Source organism: Brachyhypopomus gauderio, chromosome 13, assembly GCF_052324685.1.
Source record: "Brachyhypopomus gauderio isolate BG-103 chromosome 13, BGAUD_0.2, whole genome shotgun sequence".
Lineage (NCBI taxonomy): Eukaryota > Metazoa > Chordata > Actinopteri > Gymnotiformes > Hypopomidae > Brachyhypopomus > Brachyhypopomus gauderio.
The window spans coordinates 20,143,376-20,170,504 of NC_135223.1; the positions used below are offsets into that span (position 1 = coordinate 20,143,376).

At 44.6% G+C, this 27,129-nt stretch overlaps 1 protein-coding gene across 1 annotated transcript; it reads right to left on the reverse strand.

The window, feature by feature from the left end:
- Window positions 1-625: 625 nt before the first annotated feature.
- On the reverse strand, window positions 626-26,934 carry macf1b (microtubule actin crosslinking factor 1b). Its single transcript, XM_076971623.1, has 41 exons — window positions 26,807-26,934; window positions 26,574-26,596; window positions 26,203-26,311; window positions 16,096-16,152; window positions 15,810-15,980; window positions 14,991-15,157; window positions 14,731-14,890; window positions 14,554-14,638; window positions 14,241-14,473; window positions 13,957-14,076; window positions 13,688-13,795; window positions 13,364-13,582; window positions 12,713-12,916; window positions 12,282-12,513; window positions 11,845-12,071; window positions 11,421-11,543; window positions 11,224-11,325; window positions 10,426-10,527; window positions 10,156-10,320; window positions 9,883-10,038; window positions 8,396-8,593; window positions 8,060-8,188; window positions 7,753-7,920; window positions 5,731-5,886; window positions 5,381-5,587; window positions 5,168-5,287; window positions 4,850-5,019; window positions 4,579-4,738; window positions 4,281-4,475; window positions 4,006-4,131; window positions 3,776-3,919; window positions 3,439-3,627; window positions 3,231-3,345; window positions 2,911-3,077; window positions 2,205-2,367; window positions 1,962-2,116; window positions 1,730-1,804; window positions 1,530-1,647; window positions 1,279-1,445; window positions 983-1,100; window positions 626-762 (listed from the first exon to the last, which is right to left on the reverse strand). The coding sequence occupies exons 1-41, from the start codon at window positions 26,846-26,848 to the stop codon at window positions 737-739; spliced, it is 5,871 nt and encodes a 1,956-aa protein (XP_076827738.1). The 5' UTR covers window positions 26,849-26,934; the 3' UTR covers window positions 626-736.
- Between the last annotated feature and the right edge of the window lie 195 nt (window positions 26,935-27,129).

The following is a 27,129-nucleotide window of genomic DNA, read 5'->3' on the forward strand; positions in this document are numbered from 1 at the left end:
GTGTGTGATGAGTCTGAGGAGCAGTCTTCTCCAGGGTGTGTGATGAGTCTGAGGAGCAGTCTTCTCCAGGGTGTGTGATGAGTCTGAGGAGCAGTCTTCTCCAGGGTGTGTGATGAGTCTGAGGAGCAGTCTTCTCCAGGGTGTGTGATGAGTCTGAGGAGCAGTCTTCTCCAGGGTGTGTGATGAGTCTGAGGAGCAGTCTTCTCCAGGGTGTGTGATGAGTCTGAGGAGCAGTCTTCTCCAGGGTGTGTGATGAGTCTGAGGAGCAGTCTTCTCCAGGGTGTGTGATGAGTCTGAGGAGCAGTCTTCTCCAGGGTGTGTGATAAGTCTGAGGAGCAGTCTTCTCCAGGGTGTGTGATAAGTCTGGTGAGCAGTCTTCTCCAGGGTGTGTGATAAGTCTGGGGAGCAGTCTTCTCCAGGGTGTGTGATAAGTCTGGGGAGCAGTCTTCTCCAGGGTGTGTGATAAGTCTGGTGAGCAGTCTTTTCCAGGGTGTGTGATAAGTCTGGTGAGCAGTCTTCTCCAGGGTGTGTGATAAGTCTGGGGAGCAGTCTTCTCCAGGGTGTGTGATAAGTCTGGTGAGCAGTCTTCTCCGGGGTGTGTGATAAGTCTGAGGAGCAGTCTTCTCCGGGGCTTGTGACCACTGAGGCCAGCTTTTCCTCTTTCTTCATCTCTGTGCAGTTGAGATCCAGAGTTCTGAGTTCTGTTGCTTTCAAACTGTAGGAGCTGAGGGGAGGGTCATGTGGGAGGCCTTTCAGCTACATCTGAGGTGTAGAGATAATAACAAATAAGACATTATAGACATTGCTCATAATGGCTGGAACTGTGGAACAAAAGGTTTTGGAATAAAACCTGAGTAGTAAAAACATTAGAAAGCACTCTCACTGTAGGCCTACATTATACCCTGGAACCATAATATATATTTGCAAAGAAAATCTCCACAGGTTCTGTTTGGTGATATTTTGATTATCCAAGATCACAAACCTGTGGGTGAGGGAGAGTTATCATCCCCATCCGCAGAGAACGGCTCCGTCCCTAATGCAGCTATAGAACTCCTGGGTCGAATGCACCGGTCCCCAGAGAAACTCCTGCGTAATAGTGCCTGCACCAGCGAAAGCAGAAACAACAGCTAACACAAACAAAGAGGCGCAGGGGCATTTCATTTAGCCAATTCAAAAGTTACAGCTATTGGTTTGGCTATTACAGCTGGGAGTCTACTGTCACCTCTGGCTGCTTGCACATTGCTACCCTGCTGCTGCTAAAACAATAGTGAGACCGACCTTGCGTGTTAAGGGGCTGCTGGGGGCAGATGCGCTGCTGTATAAGCTCAGACTGGAGCTGGACCTGCTCACTGCCAGAGCTCTAGTGCTCCCCCTGCGGCCAGCCGCATCCAGTGACTCCGGCAAGAGATACTTCTCCTTTATCTTCAGGTTGGTTCGACCTTTCACTGTGTGAGAAACAATGCTAGATGTTTCTGGAAAATTGCACGATAGCATGTTTTTTTGCCTTGTATAAATGTTGTTGTACATACCTCTGCATGGGTCGTTCTTGACCAGAAATTCATCCAGGGCTGTCCATCCCCCGCCCACTCGCACCATGAGTGTACTCCGCAAGATACGCACCATTCGTAACTGCTGAGAGTCTCCAAACTGCGAAAATACGGGGAATTCAATTCACACCAAGCCAGGGTTCATTATACCGTGATTATCCTGATGCTTCATTTGTTCTTACTCTGTAACGGTTAGCGCTTATCTGCTCCACCTGAAACCTCTTTGGGCAGTTGCACTGGGAAACTTGACGGCTCACCTAAGATATTGTCAGTTTGTAATTATATACAGAATTATTAATTTAATTAATATATGAATTAGATATTAAAGTATATGACAAACATACACTTTTCTGGATGCAAAGGCAAAGAACAGTATCAGAAAATTAAAAATTTATATTCATATGTAATATGTACCTCCTCGTTGATTTGGTCTACATCTATTGCTCTTCTGTAGGGATCTCGACTTGGATGAAGAGCACTCACAAATTCATAGTAGTCAATGAACCCGTCGCCATTTACATCGAAGATGTTTGCAACAGCTGTCATTTCCACAGAATTTGTTGGGAATTCTGCCCATAAGCAAAGGCAAAAAGAGACATGTCAGGCTAAATATTAACCAAATATAATTACACGGAAACATTTGTGTAAGGAGCTCACTGGAAGCCAAAACGTTGTCGACGAACTCCTTCTGAGAGATCCGACCATCCTGATCTCGATCAATACTTCGAAAAACGTCTAAAATCCGAGATTTGAGGTGGCTTATCCATTGCATGTACCTCTTACGCCAGATGTTGAAGTCGAAGTTGGCAAACTCCTCCAACTGGAATAAAAAACCCAGCAGTCACATAGGCGTTCATATATTAGGGTAAAGACACTGACAGTAAAAGTGTCCCTGTTGTCATCATTCTAACAGGCAGAGTGACTGTAATGACCTCTCTGAGCCTCTGTGCCTATTATCATTATATTGTAGCACAGGCACAGTGACTGTAACGACCTCTCTGAGCCTCTGTGCCTATTATCATTATACTGTAGCACAGGCACAGTGACTGTAACGACCTCTCTGAGTCTCTGTGCCTATTATTATACTGTAGCACAGGCACAGTGACTGTAACGACCTCTCTGAGCCTCTGTGCCTATTATCATTATACTGTAGCACAGGCACAGTGACTGTAACGACCTCTCTGAGCCTCTGTGCCTATTATCATTATACTGTAGCACAGGCACAGTGACTGTAACGACCTCTCTGAGCCTCTGTGCCTATTATCATTATACTGTAGCACAGGCACAGTGACTGTAACGACCTCTCTGAGCCTCTGTGCCTATTATCATTATACTGTAGCACAGGCACAGTGACTGTAATGACCTCTCTGAGCCTCTGCTGCTGCTCCTCCAGTCTGCTCTGTCTGCTGTGGGCCAGGAGCCAGAGTTTCTGCCACTGGCTGATCAGCTGACTCAGCTGAGGGGTGTGAGGGTCCAGCTTGTCCAGGGGCAGTGGAACTGGGGCCTGGGGCTTCAGCATCCCTCTCCTCCCTACACACACACACACACACACACACACACACACACACACACACACACACACACACACACACACACACACACACACACACACACACGCACCACGTGACCTGCCAGGTAGACCCACTTTTGTGAAGGTGGCATGGTTTGATGCTCTGGGCTTACTGGTTGGTGTCTTGTGGCTAGGAGAAACGTGCGGCTTAGGGGTCAGCTTGTGTTTGCAGGATTTTGTGGCACTTTCAATCTCTGGCGTTTTTCTTTTCAGCTCATCCATGAAAATCTACAAAAATGGCATCACATATTACATTCTCAGGGCTACAGAGGGACCAGGAACATGTGGGTGGGTAGATGTTGATTCAGTCAGCAGTAGTACCATGTGCTGGACGATGAGCTCTGATATCTGCTCCACGTTGTCAGGCAGGGGTTCCTGCTCCCTCAGATTCAGAGACTCCTCAGCGGAGGAGATCCAGTCCAGGAGGCACTGCAGCTCCTCCCGCTCAGCTTCCAGAGCAGAGAGTGAGGTCTGGATACGCTCGGCTTGCTGCTGCGCCCATACCTGAACCTACACACACACACGCACACACACACACACACACACACACACACACACACACACACACACACACACACACACACACACACACACACACACAGGTATTTAAACACAGAAATGTGATGATTTTATATGTAATACACTTTCATTTACTCACCTCCTCATAGCGAGTTTTGGTGACACTGATCCAAGACTTTATGGTGATAACAGAATCAGGGTGGCAGGAGTTGAGAATCTCTTCCCCCAGTGACTGTATGCGTTCAAGCATTTCCTGTCGACTACTCAAAGACTTCATCGATTCCTGTTTAAAAAGAGAGATTACATGAGCCTTACTGTTGTCACCCTGCTGACAGGCCTTAAAAACATTGACCTGAAGCACCACGATACCTGGTGCTGTGTTCGGACTGCCAGAAGTTGCTCCTCTTCCTCCGGCAGAGTTCCATATTTCAGAGTCCTCTCAACATCCGCAAGATGATCCAGGAATGAGTGAACCATTCCATCAAACTCCTCTGCCTGAGGGAAACGCAGGTAGCCGATCACATCGATCATTGAATACCGCTTAAAATATCATACACGTCAATCGTACGTTATGATACCCGATGCAGAGATTTCACTCACATTATTTTTCCAGTAAGAAGTGAGACTGGTGAGACTGGTGGTACCTGCTGCAGCGCTGCCTCCAGTCTGGCCTGTCTGGACACGGAGAGCTTGCACACGTTCTCCCAGCGCTCCTCCAGTTCCTCCATCTGCTCCTGCAGCCAGTGGCCATCGGCGGTGCTGCCACGGGTCAGGTCCCTGACGGAGCGTTTCAACGTGCGGATGCAGCCGGCTCGTTTACCGAGCTCCTTCTGGAACACCTGTACGGACGACCGCAACAGGCAAAACCCAGCGTGAATTAGCAGCAAGGTGAAAAAAGCTTTCAGGAACTTTCCTGGCTTGGGTGGATCTTCAAATTCAGACCTTGTGTTTGTCAATCAAATTCCTGAGCAGCTCCTTCTCTCCACCAACGGGCACATCTTCTGCGAGGTGTGGTTCTGCCCGGTACAGCCAGTCGTTCAGTGCTTGCAGCGCATCAGTGAACCTGCCTGAAAACAGCAGGGCCTCCTCCAGTTTGTGTTGCCTAAGGAAGACATCAGTTAGAACACGATATTAAAGCCATTTTAAAGTGTAAGGAGAGGCACAAAGGAAAATGAACCCACAACCCTATTCAGTGATTGGTAATAAGACTTACCGCTCCATAGACTTCCCGCTGATGGTGTCCCATGAGTCTCTAAGTTCAGACACCATGTTGTCAAGATGCTGAGTGTCCATGGGATTCTGAGTTTTTTCTAAGAGGGAGCGACCACTTTTCAAACAGGCCTCATACATGGGCCTCTTTGAGCGGAAGAGTTTGTGGAATTCCTGTGAGAACATCAACATGTTTCATCCTTTAAACACTGATCAACTCCTGAATATTTCATTTGATAATTTTGTTGTTTGGAACAGTTAAAAATCATTTACCGGCATTATATCTATAATTCATATTATGCTGCCTGTATGGTAAAGCTACCTTCTGCTCAGTGAGCTGCTGTTTGATCTCTTCGTGTGACACAGCGATCTCTTTATGTGTGTCCAGTGTCTGCTCCACCTCAGTCATCCAGTCCGTTAAGAGATGCCATGATTCACTGAACTGCATGGAGGGAAAGAACCACTCAAAACCTGCCACAGGCCTTTTTCAATGTATGGCACCATTATGTATAGGTCATGTGAGGAGTTGGCCCACCTGTTTAACCTGTTTCTTTACATCCTCCAGGGTCTTGCCCCTCTCTGTGGCCCGCTGGAAGAGCTTCCTGTAGCGGTCTTGCACAGTTATGACAAGGTTCTGCACCATGTCACAGTCCTCCTTCCTGCTCAGCTCGGAGAGCTGGGAGGCAGCGTTCTCCACAAAGGCCTTCTTCTCCCCATATGACTGGACCTCCGTCACCAGCATCTGTCAAAATGGCATATAGTGCAACGGACTTGCTCAAAGGAAATCAAAGTATGCCGAAAAAGACCAAGTAGTCCTACACACACACACACACACACACACACACACACACACACACACACACACACACACACACACACACACACCCTGTGTTCCTGAAGCTGGGTGCTGATGGTGTCAAGGATGAAGCTCGGGGTATCGAGGGAACTGATGGCCTCTTCACATTTTGCCATTTTGGTCAGCAGATCTTGAACGCTACTGTTGAACTCCTTAGCCAAACCAAGTCCTTCTGTCAACTTAGCCTGGTGAATAGGGCCAAAGAAGTAAGGACACAGTAAGGAAATTAAAGTCTGTGCAGCAGGTAACATACAGTGGGTTGCAAAAGTATTCATACCCCTTGAACTTTTCCATATTTTGTCACATTACAACCACAAACAAATATATTTCACTGGAATTTAATGTGAAAGACCAACACAAAGTGGTATACAATTGTGAAGTGGAAGGAAAATTATACATGAATCAACATTTTTTTTACAAATAAAAAAAAGAAAAGTGCGATGTGCAAAATTATTCAGCCCCCCTGAGTCAATACTTTGTGGAGCCACCTTTTGATGCAATTACAGCTGCAAGTCTTTTAGGGTATGTCTCCACCAGCTTTGCACATCTAGTGACTGAAATTCTTGCCCATTCCTCCTTGCAAAACAGCTCAAGCTCAGTCAGATTGGATGGAGAGCGTTTGTGAACAGCAGTTTTGAGATCTTGCCACAAATTCTCAATTGGGTTTAGGTCTGGACTTTGACTGGGCCATTCTAACACATGAATATTCTTTTTTTTAAACCACTCCATTGTAGCTCTGGCTTTATGTTTAGGGTTGTTGTCCTGCTGGAAGGTGAACCTCTGCCCCAGTCTCAAATCTTTTGCTGACTCCAACAGGTTTTCTTCCAAGATTGCCCTGTATTTGGCTCCATCCATCTTCCCATCAACTTTGACCAACTTCCCGGTCCCTGCTGAAGAGAAGCACCCCCAGAGCATGATGCTGCCACCACCATATTTGACAGTGGGAATGGTGTATGCGGAGTGATGTGCAGTGTTATTTCTCCGCCACACATAGCGTTTTGCATTGTGGCCAAAAAGTTCAATTTTGGTCTCGTCTGACCAAAGCACCTTCTTCCACATGTTTGCTGTGTCCTCAACATGGCTTCTGGCAAACTGCAACCGGGACTTCTTATGGTTTTCTTTTAACAATGGCTTTCTCCTTGCCACTCTTCCATAAAGACCACATTTGTGTAGTGCACGACTAATTGTTGTCCTGTGGACAGTTTCCCCACCTGAGCTGTGGCTCTCTGCATTTCATCCAGAGTCACCATGGGCCTCTTGGCTGCCTCTCTGATCAGTGATCTCCTCGTTCGGCCTGTAAGTTTAGGTGGACGGCCTTGTCTTGGCAGGTTTACTGTGGTGCCATACTCTTTCCATTTCCGGATGATGGATTGAACAGTGCTCCGTGAGATGTTCAAAGCTTGGGAAATCTTTTTATAACCTAAGCCTGCTTTAAACTTCACCAAAACCATATTCCTAACCTGTCTGGTGTGTTCTTTGGACTTCATGATGCTGTTTGCTCCCCAATATTCTCTTAACCAACATCTGAGGCCGTCACAGAGCAGCTGTATTTGTACTGAGATTAGATTACACACAGGTGGACCCTTTTGAGTCATTAGCAGTCATCAGGCAACTTCTGAATGCAATTGGTTGCACTCAGGGAAAATGGGGCTGAATACTTTTGCACGTCGCACTTATTAGTTTTTTATTTGTAAAAAATATTTTGATTCATGTATAATTTTCCTTCCACTTCACAATTGTATACCACTTTGTGTTGGTCTTTCACATTAAATTCCAGTGAAATATATTTATGTTTGTGGTTGTAATGTGACAAAATATGGAAAAGTTCAAGGGGTATGAATACTTTTGCAACCCACTGTAGTTAATTTAATCTAGAGCAGCTCTGTGTCTCAGTACCACAATTATCAATTATCAATTATCTACATCAATTATCTTTCCAGTCTCTTTTATTGATTGCATTCAAAAATCTCTTCAGAAACTCTCCATAACTGCAAGGCAAATCCAAGCAGTTTGCGTGTGTGCTGAGAGGAAGGCCTGTCTTGTCTGATCACCTTGCGATCTTGCATTTTTGTGTACACGGAGCTCCACTTCTGCTCCAGAATGCACAAGCTGTGTTCAGTGTTGGAGCCCTGGGCGGTGTTCCCCTCCATCATCCTGCGAACAGCATTACGCACATCGGTGTACGCGTGCAGCTTGGAGTCCATCTCATTACACAACTCCTGCAACATTCACACACAGGCAAGTGCAACGCAGCAGTGAAGCATCCGGTACAGAAACATTTCAGCGTAAAAATTATTCACTGTTATGTTTTTATGGTGATCTGAATTTGTGGACAATGCTCATGAGCTGCAGAATTACCAGATGGGCGTTGAGCCTCTCACTGGTGGAGTCAGGCATGCCCCACATGGTCTTACTGGAGGAAAGCCTCAGGTCTGTGTGCTCCAGCCACTGCAGAAGATCCTGGATCTCCATGGTTACATCCTGAACCTATGGGTAAAAAAGTTGCTCTTGACATCTGAAGATTATGAGATCCACCACAACTCAGTATGCTCATACGAAAAAAAAAGGGTGCGTAAGTTCTTAACGGACATTAGATAAATGAAGTTAAGGTCATGACCTAAAGGGGCAGAACAGAGATGGGAACGTGTGGAGAACGTGGGCTGTAGGACAGGAGTGCTGGGGGCTTCTGTTCACCTGACTCAGGTTGTTCTCCAGCTCGAGCTGTCTCCGCTCCGTCTCACAGCGCACAAACTCCCAGCGCTCGTTGAGCTGCTCCAGACGTGGCTGCAGCCCGTGAGGACTGTCACCTCCCCCTGTCTCCAGCAGCACCCTGCCAGCCCGGTTCAGCGAATCCACCGTGTGCACGTGGGACATGACGTCATTACGCAGCACCTGCACACGTTCAGAACGCTGTGTCAATCAACCAATCAGCGGACAATGTTGGTCTTCTCTCCAGTGTGAATTTTAGTGTGAAGTCTACACATTGGAAGCTATAATGAAAAGTTACTGAAACATTTTTTGTGCTGTCCTCACTACTTGGGTATAGAGCCCCCATACTCAAATAGCACCCCCCTGTAAATGCCCCTTTCAGTCATTGAAAAAAAAAGTGGCCACTAATCATTTCTATTTGAGTAACCCTGGTATAGAGTATATTACTTTCCATATTGTAGTTATTGATTTTGCCCACTAGAGGCAGACACGAGCTTGAAACTTTTTAAATACAGCATAGAATAAGAGCAGGAAGACACTTATGTGCTCTGTTCGAAATAGACTACATACTGGATACTGCATACTGGACTCAGTATATACTGGATACTGCATACTGGTCCTCGTAGTAGTATGCAGTACAGTTTCCAGTATGCGACAAAAGCAAAGCATACTACGGGGTCACGTGAACGTAGCGTTGCATGATGGGATGCAGTACACCACGAAGATAGCTCTGTTCACATACTGGAATATTTTGCGGAAGTAGTAGGTCATCCGGGTATGTTTCGCGTACTGGAAATTTTCATTTTGGTCACATACTGCATATGGCATACTGATTTGGGGCTCGATCAGTACGCTAGTAGTATGTAGTAGGCTATTTCGAACACAGCCATGGAGACACTCCACATTAGGCTCCTTCTGAAATGCCGTACTTCCCTTTTATGCAGTATGCCAAAGCAGTATGCGATAAAGTGTAGTACGTCCACATACATAGTATGCATTAAACAGTCAGCGAAAAGTACTCAGATGGCTTATTGAAGGAGTCATTTTGAAGTATGCGATTGCAGCACACTGTCCAATCCCATGATTCAACAGGAGCATTTAACTTTGCTCATGGGACGTCATAATTTAAGTTCATTATACACAAAATTTAAGTGCATTGAAGTCCTCTTCGAGCACTGCCACTTCAATGGACATACATGTACTTAGACTGCAAGTGTACGTGCTGACTTGCTTGTAATTATATTAACTGTAAATACACAGGGTGAAATGCATATAACTCTGTCACTGGCGTTTTGTCATATTGAATGGCATGCAAGAGTGTTTATTATTCTATAATTATTGCATAATAAATCTATAATTCAATAATTCTATGAATATTCTCTAATTGTTATTAAGAGTATAATGACCATTACAACATAATGTGGAAGATTCTGTACAATACCTAATAACGTTCCATAAGGCTGTTAGTGTACCTTGTGCTTGGCCAGCTCTATCTCGCACGTCTGAAGGTCAATGCTGACTGGTGGAGATGCCTGCAGAAGGTCGGCCGTGTGGGAGAGCCAGGCGTGCAGCTCATCAAGATTGTTCTGGAACTGGCCCAGACCCAGCAGTGCACACTCCAGCTGATGCTGCTCAAACACACACCAGTTCCACCATGAAGCAAAGCTCCTCACAAAAGCTTTACCTTCGTATATGTTGGAGTAGTGCCTGTGTCAGGGGGACATTAGGTGTATGGGGACTCATACCTGTCTGCTGACGGTCTCAGACTCCAAGCTGTCCCAGCGCTGACGGAAATCACACAGCGGTGAGACGGATCCAGGCCGCTCCGAGCCCGGAGAGAGACGACACACAAAGCGGTGGTTCAGACTCTCGATCTCGATCTTTTTCTGGTACAGCTCACGCTTGAACTCCTGAGTGGAGAGGAAAAGTAATCAGCGTGATGTTACAAAAAGCACAACCACTCAAGAGCTTTTCGAGTTGATTCCACATGCTGTCCTCAGTTCAGTTAAACTGACCTTCAAGTCACACAGCTGCTCTTTGACTGATCCCAGGTCAGATCCCACTAAGAATTCTTCTGTGGATTTCAGCTCTGCAGACTTCAGCCATTCAAACAGTCCCTACAAAAACAACATAAGAGCTATCAGCACTTGCAAAAGACCTAAAAACTTTCAGTGACCAGGAAAATGTACCGTTCTGTGCTTCAGGTCTGACTTCTATCACTTCCTAAACAACTTCAATTAAAAAAAATGAGTGACTATACTTTGGTTCCCAATTATCAATTCACCTGTGCATACTGACTGAACTGATGTGGATTCCTTCTCCTTATCTCTATATGGTTATAAACTGAAAATATGTTTTATAATTATATGATATATATAAATATATGAGTTATATAAATATATGAGTTCTGTAAAAATATGAGTGTTTGTCACTATGTTTTGTACACATAATTTCCTTGTGTTTTGTTTTTTTCTCACATAAAACATCAGCCTAATTATTGTTCTGAGCTGGCAGTACACAGCTCGTTGAATAGAAACCTGTTAACCACACGGCAGCAAGATATTTACATGCACATATTACACATATGGCCATATTACATGTATTTTACAGGCCCCTAGTGGAGTAGAACACAATATTCACAGGATTTATTATATTATTTTCAGAAAGAGCCTTGTTTGTCTGAACACAATGTACAGTGTACAGTGTCAACTAAGTATATGCTTACATAAAAATTTAGCAGTAGATGTTTTTTTAACTGACTTTCTGACCACAAGCTGGGAACTGATTTTCTGTGTTCCTGACTGGTCACTCACCTGCATGGTGTCCTGATAGAGCAGGGCCAAGCGCAGGTTCTCCTCCTGCTTACTGTGACACTCCGTCCATATCTTACTGAGATTGTTCCATGTGCAGTATAGCTGAGAAAACAACAACAACAGTGTTCAATGATGTAAACGTTGTAAACGGTGAGTATGTCCCAGGATTTGGTGTTATCCTGGTGTAAAACACTCACTTCATCCAAGCTTTTTGTGACCTCTGGCTTGTCTGTGTCTCCACAAGCTGACATCAGTTCCATTCCCAGAACTCCGAGCGTGTCCAGTTCGCCCTGCAGTCCATCGATGTCTGCTCTGACAGTCTGAGGGGGCAGAGCAGGAGAGTGTGGGAGGACCAGGGCCTACATGCACTCAGGACGCATTTAGCTAATGCAACTTACTATATTTTGCAGTGACAAACTCGCTCATACAGTTTTTCATAAAAAAAAAAAACTTGTAGTAATCCAGGACCTCTTTACCTCTTTTAATCCTTTATTATTAATCTCATTAATACAGCCCACTGAGACTGGTGGAGAAGGGAATAAAGCTTTGAGATGGATGAAGTTCTCTGCTTATATCCTCTGCCCCCCCCCCCCCCCCCCCCCCCCCCGCGTGACACATTACCTGCATGGTGTCCAGACTCTGACGGATGGTCTCCGAGTCTGATCTGCTTGAGTTGAGGTCCAGAACAGCCTGCTGAGCATCGTTCAGCCCAGCCACCATGTCGCTGACATCGCTCCAGAACCTTGTGGCCAGATCCAGCAGGTGGAGTAGCCACGTCTCCCTCTTCTGGGCCTGCGCGTGGGCCTCATCCCACCGAGCTGTCAGGCTGCCTACCCGTGCCTGGACGGCTGCAGGGGAAGCCGGGATCAAACCCAGGACCGTACAGAACCTCATAGAATAAATACTAGATCCATATTTGTTTTCATTTGCATCACATAATTAGGAATTTCATAATTATAAATGCCACTGCTAATATTAAATAATGCAATAGGATAACAATAAAATGCTTCTACAATCTTATAAACAGCCAGATGTGTTATTCTTTATTCCCCGCCTACCCGTGTCAATGGAGCAGCGTCCTGCTGCGTGGGTGGAGTCCAGCAGCTCCTCTGCCTGCGAGCGGACGGTGTTCAGGCTCACGTCCAGCTTGGACAGCTCAGCCAGGCTGTGCCTGTTGTCATGCAGCTGCTCCTGGATACGCGGGGTCAGGCCCTGCAGAACCACCTCCGTTTGCATGTGGCTGTGCAGACGCGCCAGGCTGTCCTCTATCAAGGTCATCCTCTCATTCAGCTGCAGGGGGACAGGTGGACAGATATAGATATATCATTATGTACCTATACATTTATAAGTATATATAATACACTTATACAATACTATACTAGCTAACATCGTCCACCAAAGATTCTTACATACAGAACCACATAGGACCGCAAATATCCATGTGGATGTGTGTATAATGGTGCATAAGCGCTGGTGTTGTGTGAATGACCTGGGTGTAGCGGGGTAGAGACTCCTCCAGGACTCCTGCCGCCTCTCGGACTCTGTCCCGCACGGCCTGGTGCTGCTCCTCTGCCTCGGCAGCTCTCTGGCAGTACTGCTGGGCCTGGTCTGGGCTCAGGTCCGACAGGCGCTTGGCTAAGGCTCCCAGTCGTGCTATCAGGGGCTTGTGCTCAGCTATGGACTCTCTCAGGTCCTAGAGGGGGGAGAGAGAGAGAGAGAGAGAGAGAGAGAGAGAGAGAGAGAGAGAGAGAGAGAGAGAGAGAGAGAGAGAGAGAGAGAGAAAATCAACTGCTTTCTTATAATTAAAATGAATTTAAAATATTTAACACTTTGATGTCGCTTGTTTTAGTTAAAGTGAAACAGCCTGGTCACAAATAGCTTCTTAAATGACACAGACTGAAGACACTGAATACTGTTGTATTCAAATCGCGATCATTTGTAGCAATGCAAATAATCTTTTTTATGGCAAAGACAATTGGCGTGATGTGCTCAAATGTAATCTCAGAGGATGACCTACTCCTATAGTGAAAGAGGGATTCTAAACAAAGGCGTGACCTGTCCGTAAACTGACAGAGAGCTCGTAAACAAAGGCCTGGCTGTCACAAAGGCACGGGGGAGGGAGAGGCCAGATTCACAGTACCTGTAAGAGCTCCTGTTGTTCTTTGAAAGCCTCGTAACTGATGGTGTTCAGCGCAAGCTGGCCAATGAGGGCTTTGGTTTCCTGTAACCATGGTAACACCTCAGAATATCCCTCTGAGAACTGGGACAGGAGTGACTGGGCATGTTCCAGCTGTAGCACCACATGGGAGTTTGTGCCAGTAGTCACCTGACACTGCTCCTGCAAGACACCTAGACTCGTCTGCAACAAAGAAGCATCGCACACACATGAACGTTTTCTTTTGCCAAACTCGGTGAATAACAGCAAGACACGTCGTGTTAGAGGCTAAAGGCACGAGAACGGTACCTGAAGAACTCCCATTTCTCCAAGCTCACTGTACGTCTGTAAAAGCTCAGATATCTTCACCATCTTCTCTATGTTAAACCTGTGCTGTAGAATTTCAACTGCAAGTATCTGATGAAAAACAAAATTGCATTAATGTATTATTGCATTGAATCGTATTTCTTTTAGAAAGATCCTGTTGTCTGATAAAATGACTTCATGATACAACAAAGGTGGACGCTTCACTTTTTTAGCAAAAAATAATATTTTAAGGGAGAAGAGAAGAAACTTACTTTCTGCTCATACAACTGGCTGGCAATGATCTCTGTGTCCAGTTGAATTGCTTTGAGATGTTCTAATCCCAGAGATGTAACTCTAAACCACTCCAGCTCCTTCTCAACTGCCTGTTCCAGCTAAAATGAATAAAACATACAATGGAGGTGACTTTACAATACAACCCTCAATGCAATGAAACATATCCATAAAAACCTCTACAACAGAAATCTTGGCTGTTCCTGTCCTAGGCAGAGCACAACATACAAGTGGCCCCACATGTTTTCGCCTCGCCCCCTCCTACCCTCTGTCTCTCGGCGGTACACAGCACTGCATCCCCGGACTGAGCTGGGCCCAGCAGCTCCCTTTCGATGCGGCCCAGCCACAGGTGCAGGTCCTCCTGGCTGGAGGAGCATCGGCTGGCGGCCTCCAGGGCCTGCTCCAGTCTCTGCAGTGCATCAGCACTGCCTAGACAAAGCACGGAGTAACGAATGCGCAGACTGTCTGACCTCTCCTGCACCAACTGAGCCTCCTCCTCTGTGGAAAAACATGCGTTAGAGTGATGCACCGTCTCTCCCAGCTTAATCTAAACCGCTGCACACCAACAGCAACGATACCTGAGACTTTCTCCATAAGATCACGGCTGTACTGCTGAAGATTTCCCAAGTCAGTGTTTTTTGCTTTTATTTCTTCCATGACTGCCTAGAAATCAACAGGAAACAAAAAACTGAGCTACTGACAAGAGGGATGATGTAGTAGATGATTCATAGCCTGTCTTGGGCGGTCCAGGTCACCTTGGCCTGATCAGTGGCTTCCTGTAATTGAAGCATTGCTCTCTCTGCAGAGCGTAGCTCGGCTAGATCCTGCTCCACAGATATGAGCCACTGCTGGAGACTCTCCATGCTGTCCTGGAAGAGCTGAGCCCTGGGCAGAACCAGCTCCAAGCTCTCTCGCCTGTTAAAATAATCCATGTTCAATCACGTACACTCTTGGGGGCCTAACCACATCGCATTATTCAAAAGAATCCAGGAGCTCTGAGGACATCATGTCTAACCTCCTGTCAGCTCCCAGCAGCAGAGCCTCCCATCTGATTCTGAGATGGGAGAGCTGCCGTTCGGCTCTTTCCCTGTCTTCTCCTTGAAGTCGTTCTAAAAAACACGGCCCATCCTGCATCATGGTCTCCATGCTACGTCTCCTGTCCTCTAGAAGACGCTGCAGAAGCTGTTAGATGAAATTAGACCTCAGTGCTTACAGCAAGACACTGACACTCTCTGTGTTAAAGGGCCCTAAACTGTATATGAAAAATAATCACTGGGTTATTCAGCATGCAGTACCTATAAAATCAACAATAAAATTATGAAACTTATTTTTTATTTCACTAGAATTAAATGCATTTCACACTTAAAAGTAAATAGTTAGCAACTTTGAATACTTTGGAGAGGATGATGAATGAAAATGCTCATGGCTTATATGTTGGAGGTTCTGCATGCTCCAAAATGTGATTTGGACACTTTGTGCTAAAGTCAAAGGTCTGTCTCATGTGACAAGGCTTCAGTTGTGGTTATCCAGGCATGTTTCACCTCACTCACTATGCTAACAAAGGCACAGAGTTCAGGCTGAACAGTGAATAACTTCCCCTCAGGAACTGTACACAAAAGCATTCAGGAGGCCATTGTGAGCATGAACTTTGTAATTTGCTTCTCAATACAAATGCAGTTTTGGAATGGAGGGTGCCCTAAAATTCATGGTTCATTCACATATATCTACACATTTCTACAAGTAGAAAGGTTCATAAAAATCACTCTGTCCTTTCTCTATTTTTTGTTTGTGGTGGTGGTGGTGATTTTTTATAGTTTAAGTATTTCAGGCATACCTTCTGCTCTTGAAGCTGAGCTTTCACAACTTTAAATTCGGAAGATGGCGGCTTTTGGTTTGCTGTGAGGTCTTCAATCTCACAAACCCATGTCAATAATGTTTGCAAGTTTTGCTGGAATGTCTCAGGATCCTCAAATGCATCTTTCAAAGCTAAGGCATTCCTGGCACCCTTGAATAAAGAAAATATTTTAATAGAGGATATTATTATCTATCGCTTAGTAGTGAAAGCATCAAACATTTTTTTTTTAAATGTCCAGTGTAAATTGTAAACCAATTTTAAACACCTTCCATCTGTCCAGACTCGAGTCCTGATCTGAACTGGATTGGCCATCACATTGTAACTGTGAATAAAAAAATCGAAAGTTTATTTTAAAGTTTATATATATATATATATATATATATATATATATACAGAGAGAGAGAGAGAGAGAGAGAGAGAGAGAGAGAGAGAAAAGAGAGAGAGAGAGAATCAACTGCTTTCTTAAATTTAAAGCTAACGAAAACATTTCACACTTTGTTTCATTTTAGTTAATATGAACTGTCCTTCTTTGTTGTTATTTTATTTATTTGTAAGATCTTTAGTCACGTGAGCCGATTCTTCCAGCTGCTTTGTACTAATGTCATACCTTATCCATGAAATAATAGTAAGCAATCCTCAAATATTGGCATGTCTGACATATTTCCAAATGAAGGCTGGGTAAATGCTGCTGGCAGTATGGCAGTAGGACAATATTATTATGATTTAATGTTACATAATTAATGCTAAACCTAGATACTTGGTTCAGTTTAAATGTTTGTTGCTTTGAAAGATAACAACCTCTGCTAATTGTTCTGCAGCTCCAGTGAGAACCCTAACAGTCCTGGTGATAATGGGATCACCACCCTTCTGCCCTGATGGATACTCTGTCACCTCCACAATCTCTGTCACAACAGTCTCTGTCACTTCAGTGACCTCTGTGACTTCTCGAGAACTCAGAGTTTGCCACGGCCACGGGCTTCCAGAGTCTCGCCTCTGCAAGACGGCTCTCCTCTCTGCCGTTCCACACTGTCCCAGGGGGGACTGCCTGTGCTCTGGAACATTAGTCCTCCTGGGCAAAGAACCATTGTATGGGGTTTTGGCTGGAGAAGGTGTGCTTCTCCAGGCATTATCCAAGGTGCTGGTGCTGGTGACGGTAGGTGCAGGAGAGCTCCTCTTATTGTCTGGTGTAGAAACTTGTGGAGGAACCTTGTCAACTTCTTTCTTCCTGTCTTCCTTTGGAAGTTCTGTGACAGGCCATTCTTTCTGCCTTTGGTAGCATTCTTTGAGGAAGTCCTCGTTTGACCTCACGTGCTTGGACTTCTGACCCAAGCAACTAGGTCTGCTTATGAGGTTACCCATGATCCTTCAGCCCGTGGGCAGGTAAGGTGTGAGGTAAGAGAAGGCCCCTGGGCCATGCATGCAGGAGTCGTCTCAGCTGCCTAAAACACAAGGGGGCTGAATGTGAGTGCACTTGCAACTTCTATCCTTATTTACAATCCTTTATGTCTCTTTGCCGGCACGCTGTAATCTCAGGGATCAAACAGTTAGCTCTAACACAGACTGCACATTGCAAATCTCAATTAAACATCACTCTTTCCCATAACATGGTGACGTTTCTTTTACACATCCACAAATAAAGAGCAGGATCATTATTTGCCTGGTACCATACAAACCCGGGACAGCACAAACCAAGCCTCTGTCCTGGCCCACACCATCTCCAAAATAAAGTGGCGGTTGATTCTTATTGTTTGTGCCCTAAGACAAGAACGCTGCTTTGCAACTTTGGGGCATAGAAATGCAAGTGACAGGCCTGTATATGAGGGGAATCTCCCCCCAGGACACTGGCAGGCAGAACTGGTGTTTCCTGCCAGGGCTGGCACCAGGGTGACCCTGGGAAACCATTTAACTCCTGATCTAATATGACAGGCATAAAAATGCCATTTCATTTCCTTGTTCCAAAAGGCAGGGGTCCTGTTTCTATTCTCCTCCTGAAGGAGGGGAGCGGGACACTCGGAGGTGGGCCAGGAACGGTACACCAGCAGAGCAGCACAGACAGTACGAAAACAAAGCCATGACCTTAAGGCCTAATACGAACTGTTCTGATTAACCCACAGCGGCCAGTTAAACTGAAACAATGTACGTAGCAAATTATTTTCTTTTCTATCTTTTCTTTTTTCTGCCTCAGAACCCATTTCTGGCAGTGTCGCTCAGTTAAAATTGTTCATGTTGTTAGATTGTACAAAATTATTTGAATCAACAGTGACATACCAAGACAAACGTAGCTTTTGTTACTATTCTAACATGCAGCTGCCTGCAACTGCTGACCAAGGTTAGCCTGTGAATAGTTACAACAGAACTTCAATGTTAATTAAGATGAGTTGAATGAATGCTAACTGCTAGTGGTTACCTGGGTCAGACCAGGGCATTGTGGGTCAGTGAACGTCAATGCTGAGCAGCGTGAGACACACTGAGGAAACTGGACCCATTCCTGAAGTCAGTATTTTTGGATCATTGGAGCAGCAGGCCTAATATCAGCTCATCACTGTACAGAAAAGCATCTATGGTAGCTGAACCAGATCTGCAACAGCCCCACATCTCCAGAGTCATTTAACCTGCAGCTTACTGGAGCAAATTGTTTTGACCGACTTGTTGACAATGTCAAATTTTCTCTGATGTTTTTAAAATAGTAGATGTCTTGAAATGCTAAACACAGTAGTTGTTTCCACAGAGAGGTTTAAGTTGTTTTTTAAGTACCATCACTCAGTACCTAAAGTTTTTAAACTACTCCTGTTGTACCACCAGTAACAAAAACAACCAAAGCAAATAACCAAAACACACACACACACACACACACACACACACACACACACACACACACACACACACACACACACACACACACACACACACACACACACACACACACACACACACACACACACACACACACACACTACAACTACAGGCATTATTGGGAAAGACCCAAACCATCTTTGATTTGAAATGGTCTCCAGTTTGAGACCTTCATTCTGAGTATTGATTTATATAGCATGTCAGAATCTCATTGAATCAAATTACCTTAATGACAGAGGCCTCCTCTCATTGAAAATCTATAGCATTTTGCAGTAAGGTCTCAAGAGGCTGGATAACATAGTATTACATTTTGTGATTCAATAAATAAAAAGTTAATTGAATCTTGTTTTCCTAACCCAAACCAACATCAACCAAACTGAAACAGGTAAACTGTGTACTTTATGTTTCACTGAGCACCAAAGCAAAATGTGAATCAGTTGAGGTATTACCAGGTGCTACCGTGACAATACCCAACCCTAATCTGACCTCAGAATGGCAGACAGAAGGAGGTAGATGTTAATATTATGGGTCACGAGGCACTTGCACTTGTGGGATATTTCTTTTTATGGATTTGATGACATATATATATATATATATATATATATATATATATATATATATATATATATATATATATATATATATATATATCAAACCATATTCCTCAGTCTGGGTGACTTCATGTAATCAAGATAGTGGGTTCTCTAATTAATAAGAAAAGCTAAGATCACCCAGGAGACACATAAAATCTCATGGCAGAAGTAGAAGTGCTCAGACACACATCTTTCACAAAGACTGACACTCAGCAGATAAACATAATGAACCAACAAGAATATAATAATTCCTTATTAATCTTAATTAATTAATTTATAACGTTAAGTTATAATTTCTAACTTTGCCTTGGTATCTGTTATTAAACTGTGTGAAGATAAGGAAAAAACGTAAAACGGAAAGCTTTTTGCAATCTGTTTCCTCCAGAAAAAAATATAATTGAGTTGATGGATTTTGTGAATTATATTTTATCAGTAGGACTGTACACAGAATAAATGGCAAAAAGGTAAGCACAAAGACGTGCACTTCAGAAAGAAAACTAATGAAAATCAAATTCCTTCAAGCTGCTCCTGCTCATAATGAATTCATATCAAAATCCCCTTCAGTCAAATGAAAGCGGTCCACATAGCGTCAGAGCTACAACGCACCTCTTCCTACAGAGTCAGCCTGGTGGGAAAGTTTGAAAGAGGCCACCCCAGGCGGAAAGATCTGGTTTTTGACCGTTGAGGACACAGTGATGCGTACTTACCCCTGAGCACAGAGGACGACAAACACCTAGGGATAAAACTCCACTGGCTTCTCCGACATCATACAAACTGGAGAACAAAAATCTTGCAGCCTTTCAGCATCCTGTGCGAAGTGTCCTTTTTCACTGCTCAGATTCATTCACGTAGACAGATACAGCGTGCACCTGTGTGCACTCTCTTGCTTGCAAATTCACTTTTAAATGCACACATTTGAAAATGCGTAGACTAGGCTAGATAACCCATGCTTGTCCGTTGCCCACAGCCACAGAGAAACAATGTCCCTCTCCGGTTCCAACCGCCCCCTCCCATTGGCAGCTCCCTCTCTCTCTCCCTCTCTCTCTCCCTCTCTCTCTCCCTCTCTCTCCCTCTCTGTCTCTCTCTCTCCTCTTTGTTGCACCCTCTCCAATAGAGGAATTCCTTTCTTTTTGAGGCTACTGATGGGATGTGCGGCCACTGGAGTCCAGTAGTTCCTCTGTGTTCCACTGTTCCAGGTCCGGGGTATCTCAAGGATCCCGTATGCATGTCCCGGTAGAGGTCGGGCCGGTTCCCATGCTGGTGGCCTGTGGTGTGAGCTTTCGGGCTTTGGGCGTTCCACTTGTGCCAAACAGTTGGGCAGCGCAGCAATCCCTCACCTCCCGCTCTTCTTTTCCTCCTCCCATTAGCCCCTCCCCCAGATCCTCCTTTGGCTCACGAACTCCATGCCGCTTGTGGGGAGAACGGGGTGGGGAGTGGGTGGGTGGTGGTGATGGGGGGGTTCTAAAGAGACCCCAGGCTGCCCCAAACATTCACATGTTAAGTGACAGCTGCCGACAGCCCCTCTCCTGCCCACTCCCATTCTGTCTCGCTCTCTCATACAGCGAGTGGCGGGCTGAGCAGGGCAGGCTACAATGGAAGGGACCCCCACCCACCCAGCCCTACACACAACCCCCACCTCTATTCAAAGCCTGTGTTCCAGCCCTCACTAAGGCTTCCAAAAAGGCCTAATTACTGTAAAACATCTCTGATTACTTTTCGACTCACTTATGGTCTGCAAATAGCCAAAAACAAACAAAAGGCTGAAAAGAAAATAGAAATAAGACCTTTCTGAGATTTCTAAACGTCTGCGTCCATCATGTTCAGTGAAGAATATCCACTCAAAATCTCACAGAATCTCTCTTGGAGGAAAAAAAAGGACTAATACAAGCAGGTAATAATTTCCTTCCTTGAATATAGTCCTTCACTGCAAAACACAATGTGGCCTTTAATAAGGTCTTTGTGCTCTCCATTGGTCCACGGGGAGCAGGGACTCTAATCAGTAGTCTAGCAAGGTGTCAAATCTCAAACAACCTTTTACCCTGTGGGTAAATAGAGAGAGAGAGAGAGAGAGAGAGAGAGAGAGAGAGAGAGAGAGAGAGAGAGAGAGAGAGAGAGAGAGAGAGAGAGAGAGAGAGAGAGAGAGAGAATGGGAGGGAAAAAGAAAAAAGAGAGTGAGAGAAGGAGTTGGGAGTGGACAGGTGTATAAGCAGGTGCACTGTAACCCTTGAGGGCAAGAACACAGGTGTGGCACACACACTCATCTTCTCCTTGTCATGATTCCTCTCATCCCTATAACACCTGCACTCCAGTAATTATCTGCAGCGCTGCTCGCTCACATGGGCAGATGGGGCTAATGGTTAAGCGCCCTTGTAATTTAATTACTAAGTCAAGCAAATTCAAATGGTGAAGAAAAATCCACCGAATACATTTTGAAGATCAATTTTTTTCCCCCAGTTCTTGGGAAATTCGCAGCTGTTTGAAGCTGTTGTCACCTTGTGTTATGACACTGAGAGATTTCTTCAATAGGTGTGAAGTCACTGTTCCATATTGCATTTCCTGCCTTTATCCTCACAGTGCAAAGAAGCAGGTGTGACCCTTTAGGAGAGGGCCCTGTGACACCTGATGGGGGGAACTTTCATCTCAGAACAGTGAGAGTGTGGGAACAAGAGAGCTTGTGAAGACGTCCTCAAACTTGAAAAACTGGAGTAATCTTTAGCACCACAGTAGGGCATACGCTTCATCTAAACGGACCACTCCTGAAAGGAAACCCTCCCGGCACAGGGGAGGACAAAAAAAACTGGGAGATGAGGCAGGCTGAGATGAAAGCTCGCAGAACGGAAACAGGGTACACATGCCCACTTCACAACACTCTGTCATTCTGATTCCGAAGACAGCTGTGCATGAAGGGACTCTACACTAAGCACTTAAATTATTAACCTCAGCCCTTTCCCCCTCCAGACCCCGAACAAACCGCCGAGGACATAAAACAGACAAAAGGAGGCAGTGAGCAAAAAGGAAGAGTGATAAAGCCTACTCAACAAGACTGTCCTGGGAAAGCGACTTCAGTGGTAAGAACCCATGAAGTAATTTAACCTCGCTGCACTCGGATTCAGAAACGAGTCATGTTAGGATGTTAGGTTCTTGCAGGATTCCTTCCCTTCAGAAGTATTTGGACAGTGAACTATAAACATTTGCCTTTTTCATAGAATAAATAGGGTTTTTTTTTTTTAACCTTTGCCATATTTTTGTTTGGTGTTTTCTTGATGTGCTTTGACAAAGCGGACTGACTCATGGTTTCTTGGATAGATGCTTTCACACACTGACTTCACCATATCCTTTGCTACAATGCCAAAATGAAATAAAAATGTAAACATATATTCCCAAAACTGGCCTTAGCTAAGAGGTGAACTCTATACTTTCAACTCACATGCATTTTGTTATCTAACGATTTTTTAAGGCGAGCTTAAGTGTAGGCCATATAATATTGACATCACTGACCACAGGCCTATGGAGGGCATCAGATTGCCATGATTTGAGCTCACTATTTGGGTCTGTGAGTGTCCTCTGTATCAGGGGTCTAGGCTGACAAAAGCTGCAGTCTGGGAGACACCTGATCCCTGCTCCCCACACAGCCATCTCCTGATGGAGCTAATTGAATTGTTCCCCCTTACAAAGTCTTTCTCTCCCTCCACTGTATCAGACCAAGGCTTTTACCACCCATCAATACTTCCAGTCTGCTCCCCAAACCCTGCCTGCTTTTACTTGACATGCCCCAGATATGTCAGGCATGGTATATGACATACCATGTCTTATATTACTGGCATAACAGGATAAAGGACAAAGAACAGGCGCATCATCATAGTAATGAGGAGATTGCCTGATCAGAGTAAGCCTGTACACCTCCCACCCAGCAGATTTTGGGCTGTGTTGCTCCCTGTTTACTTGAGGAAAGAATGGGCTTTGTATGTTTACAAGACAGAACGAAGGGGTGAATCCATGAGATGCCAAATGGTTAGCAGATGATGCCAGATTCAATCAGAGCCCCCATGTGTCTAAAGACCTGAGAACACCAAAGTGGATTAATTCTGCTGCTGCGTTCCCCTCCCCCACCATCTCACTGTCTCCCCCCTTCCTCTAAATTCAATAAGATCTCAAAGGGTCCTCCAATACACCATAATTAGCACTTGAGCAGACATGCTCTTTCTGTGACTCTCACATGAGGCTTTTGCTAAGTGATAAATGAATATGTTAAAAAGGATCTCTTCCGAGGGGGTCAAAAGCAAAGCGGCATTCGCAAACACAGTAATTTATCACCTAAGAGTTCACTTCCCAGAAGAGAGTGAGAGGGAGAGAGAGTGTGTTATATGTGTGTGTTCATGCATGTGTGCGTGCATGCTTGTGTGTGTGCTTGTACATGAATAGGACTGATGGGATTCCCTGCTGGGTTGTCTCAGATACTGGAAGCTGACTCACCGAGTGGGAACTAAAGAGGGAACAACGTCAGATGCCTTCTGATTCATCTGTTCACCAGTTTCAGGGTGTTGGCACAGAATTCTCAAGGAGAACAATTCTTATTATTATTATTTCCGAATCTGCGTGCAGGGAGGGCGATAAAGATGCTGCGTGATGTCTAATTGCGCAGGAGAGCAGGCAGATTAGAACTCTACGATGGGGGCCTGGTCTGCCAGACACTAATTATGCCTGTTGGTTGTATTATAAAAGGTCTGGGCATTACAGTGACTTTACATGCTGAACCCCCATTAATTGGAGCATATAGTAAATCGTGCTGTCCCATCCTAAACTCACAACAAAGCAAAAGGCCCTGGGACGTTGATGTTTGCTCACTGCCACAAAGGCTGTGTGCCAGGGAGAGGAGCAGACCCTCTCCTTCAGTGTGCTGAGCCTGCCTGTGTGTGCAGTGCTTATTTGAGATTCAGACTTTGCTTTACAGAGCACAGAGAAAAGAAGGACCTTTAAGACACAAGGCCTTTAACTATTCAAAATCAGCGGGAAGTCAAAAAGGGAAGAGGCCCTTGCGCTGGGAATCAGACTGGAGCTATCTTGCAGTGAACAGAGGGGCTTTATGGAACATACAAATGACCCTAGAGAATGTAAAAAAATAGTCCTTGTAATTTTTTAAACCATTGCAATTCTGGAGGATGGTGGAAGGTTTGATTTAATACAACAGTTCCTTGGACGTTCTAGTGCTTCCTACCATGATGTATTACTATCATGACGTAAGACTGTTATCTAGATTTAAGCAATGTAACATTAATCTTGGGAAAATTGAAAGATATTGACCAATGACAGCATCCAAAATGAACATTATAACTTTTTCCCTGAGGGACAGGTCTTTGCATTTCCAAGAGGTGTGCGGCAGTTATGTGGTATGGTTGGAGGACATGTGCGGAGGTGGGGGGGTCCCTACCTGCCTGTCCCTTCTGACTGTTAATGTAGGGACAAATGTGAGCTATTAGCATGACATCAATAGGATGCAGAGGATTAAAGGCATTTGAAAAACAAACAATATTTATTCAAGTGGAAAAATACTGTTCATGAAGTGGACAGACTAGCTTCATTCCACAATCAAGATGTTTATATCCTTCAGCTTAACAGTAAATAGAAGTCTATTTTAATAATGAGATATTAGGACAGATGCATGCTGGTATTATATTGGAAATACTCAGCCATCCCATATATTTCTGTCTGATATTCCATAAGTGAGTGAGCATGAACAGATTCCAACCAATAACACACAATTGCCATTACCCACCATGGTATAATTCTAATACTGTCTATGTCAAAGTCCATGAAATGAAGACAGCTGATATTTAATCATCAGCAGGTTATCAGATAAGACAGATGACAGGGGTGTTAGAGCCAGCTCTGTTGTAGGCGGATCAGAGGATTCCCTCTGTAAGATCCTGTTTTTCTCTTGTTCCTCATCCTCCCATCCGAGTCTAATGTGCTTTCTGTGTGCTCGGTCATGTGTGAAGAGGCCTCCAGTGCAGCACTGCCCCCCCAACACCCCCCACCCCCGTCCACGCCCTCACAAAAGAGCCTGCCTAGGTCTGACTGGGTCTGGCCTGTTCTCACTGCACCTCTCACTCGCCGTCCGAGCTGCCAGGCCTCCCAGATTGTAATGTCAGGGTTTACTGATGTTGAAGAAGCATCTCCCTCTCTCTCTCTTTCTCTCTCTCTCTTTCACACACGCACACACACATAAACACACAGGTAAACACATTCATGGTTAAGAATACCCTTTCCATACCACATTTCACTGGAATGCCTAACATTGTGTCATGAGGGTAATGTGTCACATAATAGAGACAAGACTAATGACTGGCATTGTGTAGAGTGTTTCTTCTTCTTTTAACTTATTTTTCTTTCTGATGTGTAAGCTGTAGTTACTGGTAAGATGTCCAGAGTCAGTGTAGAGGAAGCTCATGGTGTTCTGTCGAAAAGGATGACTATATTCTCATCACTGAGATTTTCTGAGATTTAGCTTAAACACAACTTAAAAAGTGATCTTTTGCAGTAAACCATTGCAGTTCATGTCCCTTGTCACATTGTGCATATTTTGTCAGTATTCATAACTTTAAAATTCAATTCTTAATTTTAAATAAACTTAAATAAAATAATATAATAATATTGTCCTGCTTTCATAATGTTCTGATTTCTTAACTGTCATCAAAGCCCAGCTGGTGAGGACATTATGTAATATTTTTACAATCCAAATAAAATATTTATATTGCTATATACATTGTGATTTCTGTGATGTGAAATGTATTATTGTTTAAAGGTGTAAAAAAACAAAATGGAACTATCTAGGTTTGTCTACAATATGAACAGTGACTTTGCCCAATTCCCTCATTGTGATGTTAGAGGAAGCATCCCTAGCAAACAGAAGGAGCAGAGGAACTCACTGCAGGCTCCAGGGGCAGCCGCATCTCCATGGTCTTCAGCCAGTGACGCAGAGCCCGGATCTGCCCTCTGAACTCACTCTGCCACTGGCTCCACTCCTCTGTGTCTGTCCTGCGAAGGTGTCACAGGCATACGCTGCATCTTCTCTTGGTTTTAACCAAACAAAGCTATAAATGTGAGTAGAATGTGGCTTTGTTTGCTTAAAAATGCAAGGTAAAGAACTGAAAAATGCAGCAATGCCTCAGGATTACTGCTATTTCAACATCCACAAACAGAAGACATAGAGAAGGAGAGTCCATGGATAATTTCAAATTAAATAATCTGTGGAATGACTGAGGTTCATTACTGGTGGATTCTTGTGTGCTTTCCTTACCCATGTCTTTTGTCTTTTGCAGCCTGAAGCAGAAGAACACACACACACACACACACACACACACACACACACACACATACACACACACACACACACACACACGCACAGGTATTCAGCTAAATTATTATAATTCTTCTGCAATTATACACTTTTTTCAAACTTAAATCCTCACTAAAATATTCTCTCTTTGTTATAACATGCTATTGATATCATGGCTTCTTTGTGGAGCTTACCTTGTAGCCTCCATCTTGATGGACAGGTGAAAGGGGTAGCATGGGCGGAGTTAGAGCAGGAATGCCAGCAAAGAACTCAGTATGAGATGAAAAAGGCAGCCCATCTGTGAATGTGATTACCTCTGGACTCTCTCTCATTGGCTTTCATGGACACACAAATATATATAAAACGTATATAGGTCAAGTATATTAAGACTCAAAACCACCAAAGACAGTTGAAGGACAGTTGAAGGACAACTTCTGTACCTGGGGCTATGGCCCTTATTATCTATAATGGACATCGTCCACTTGCCTTTTACCCTAGCATCCCCTCATCACAACAG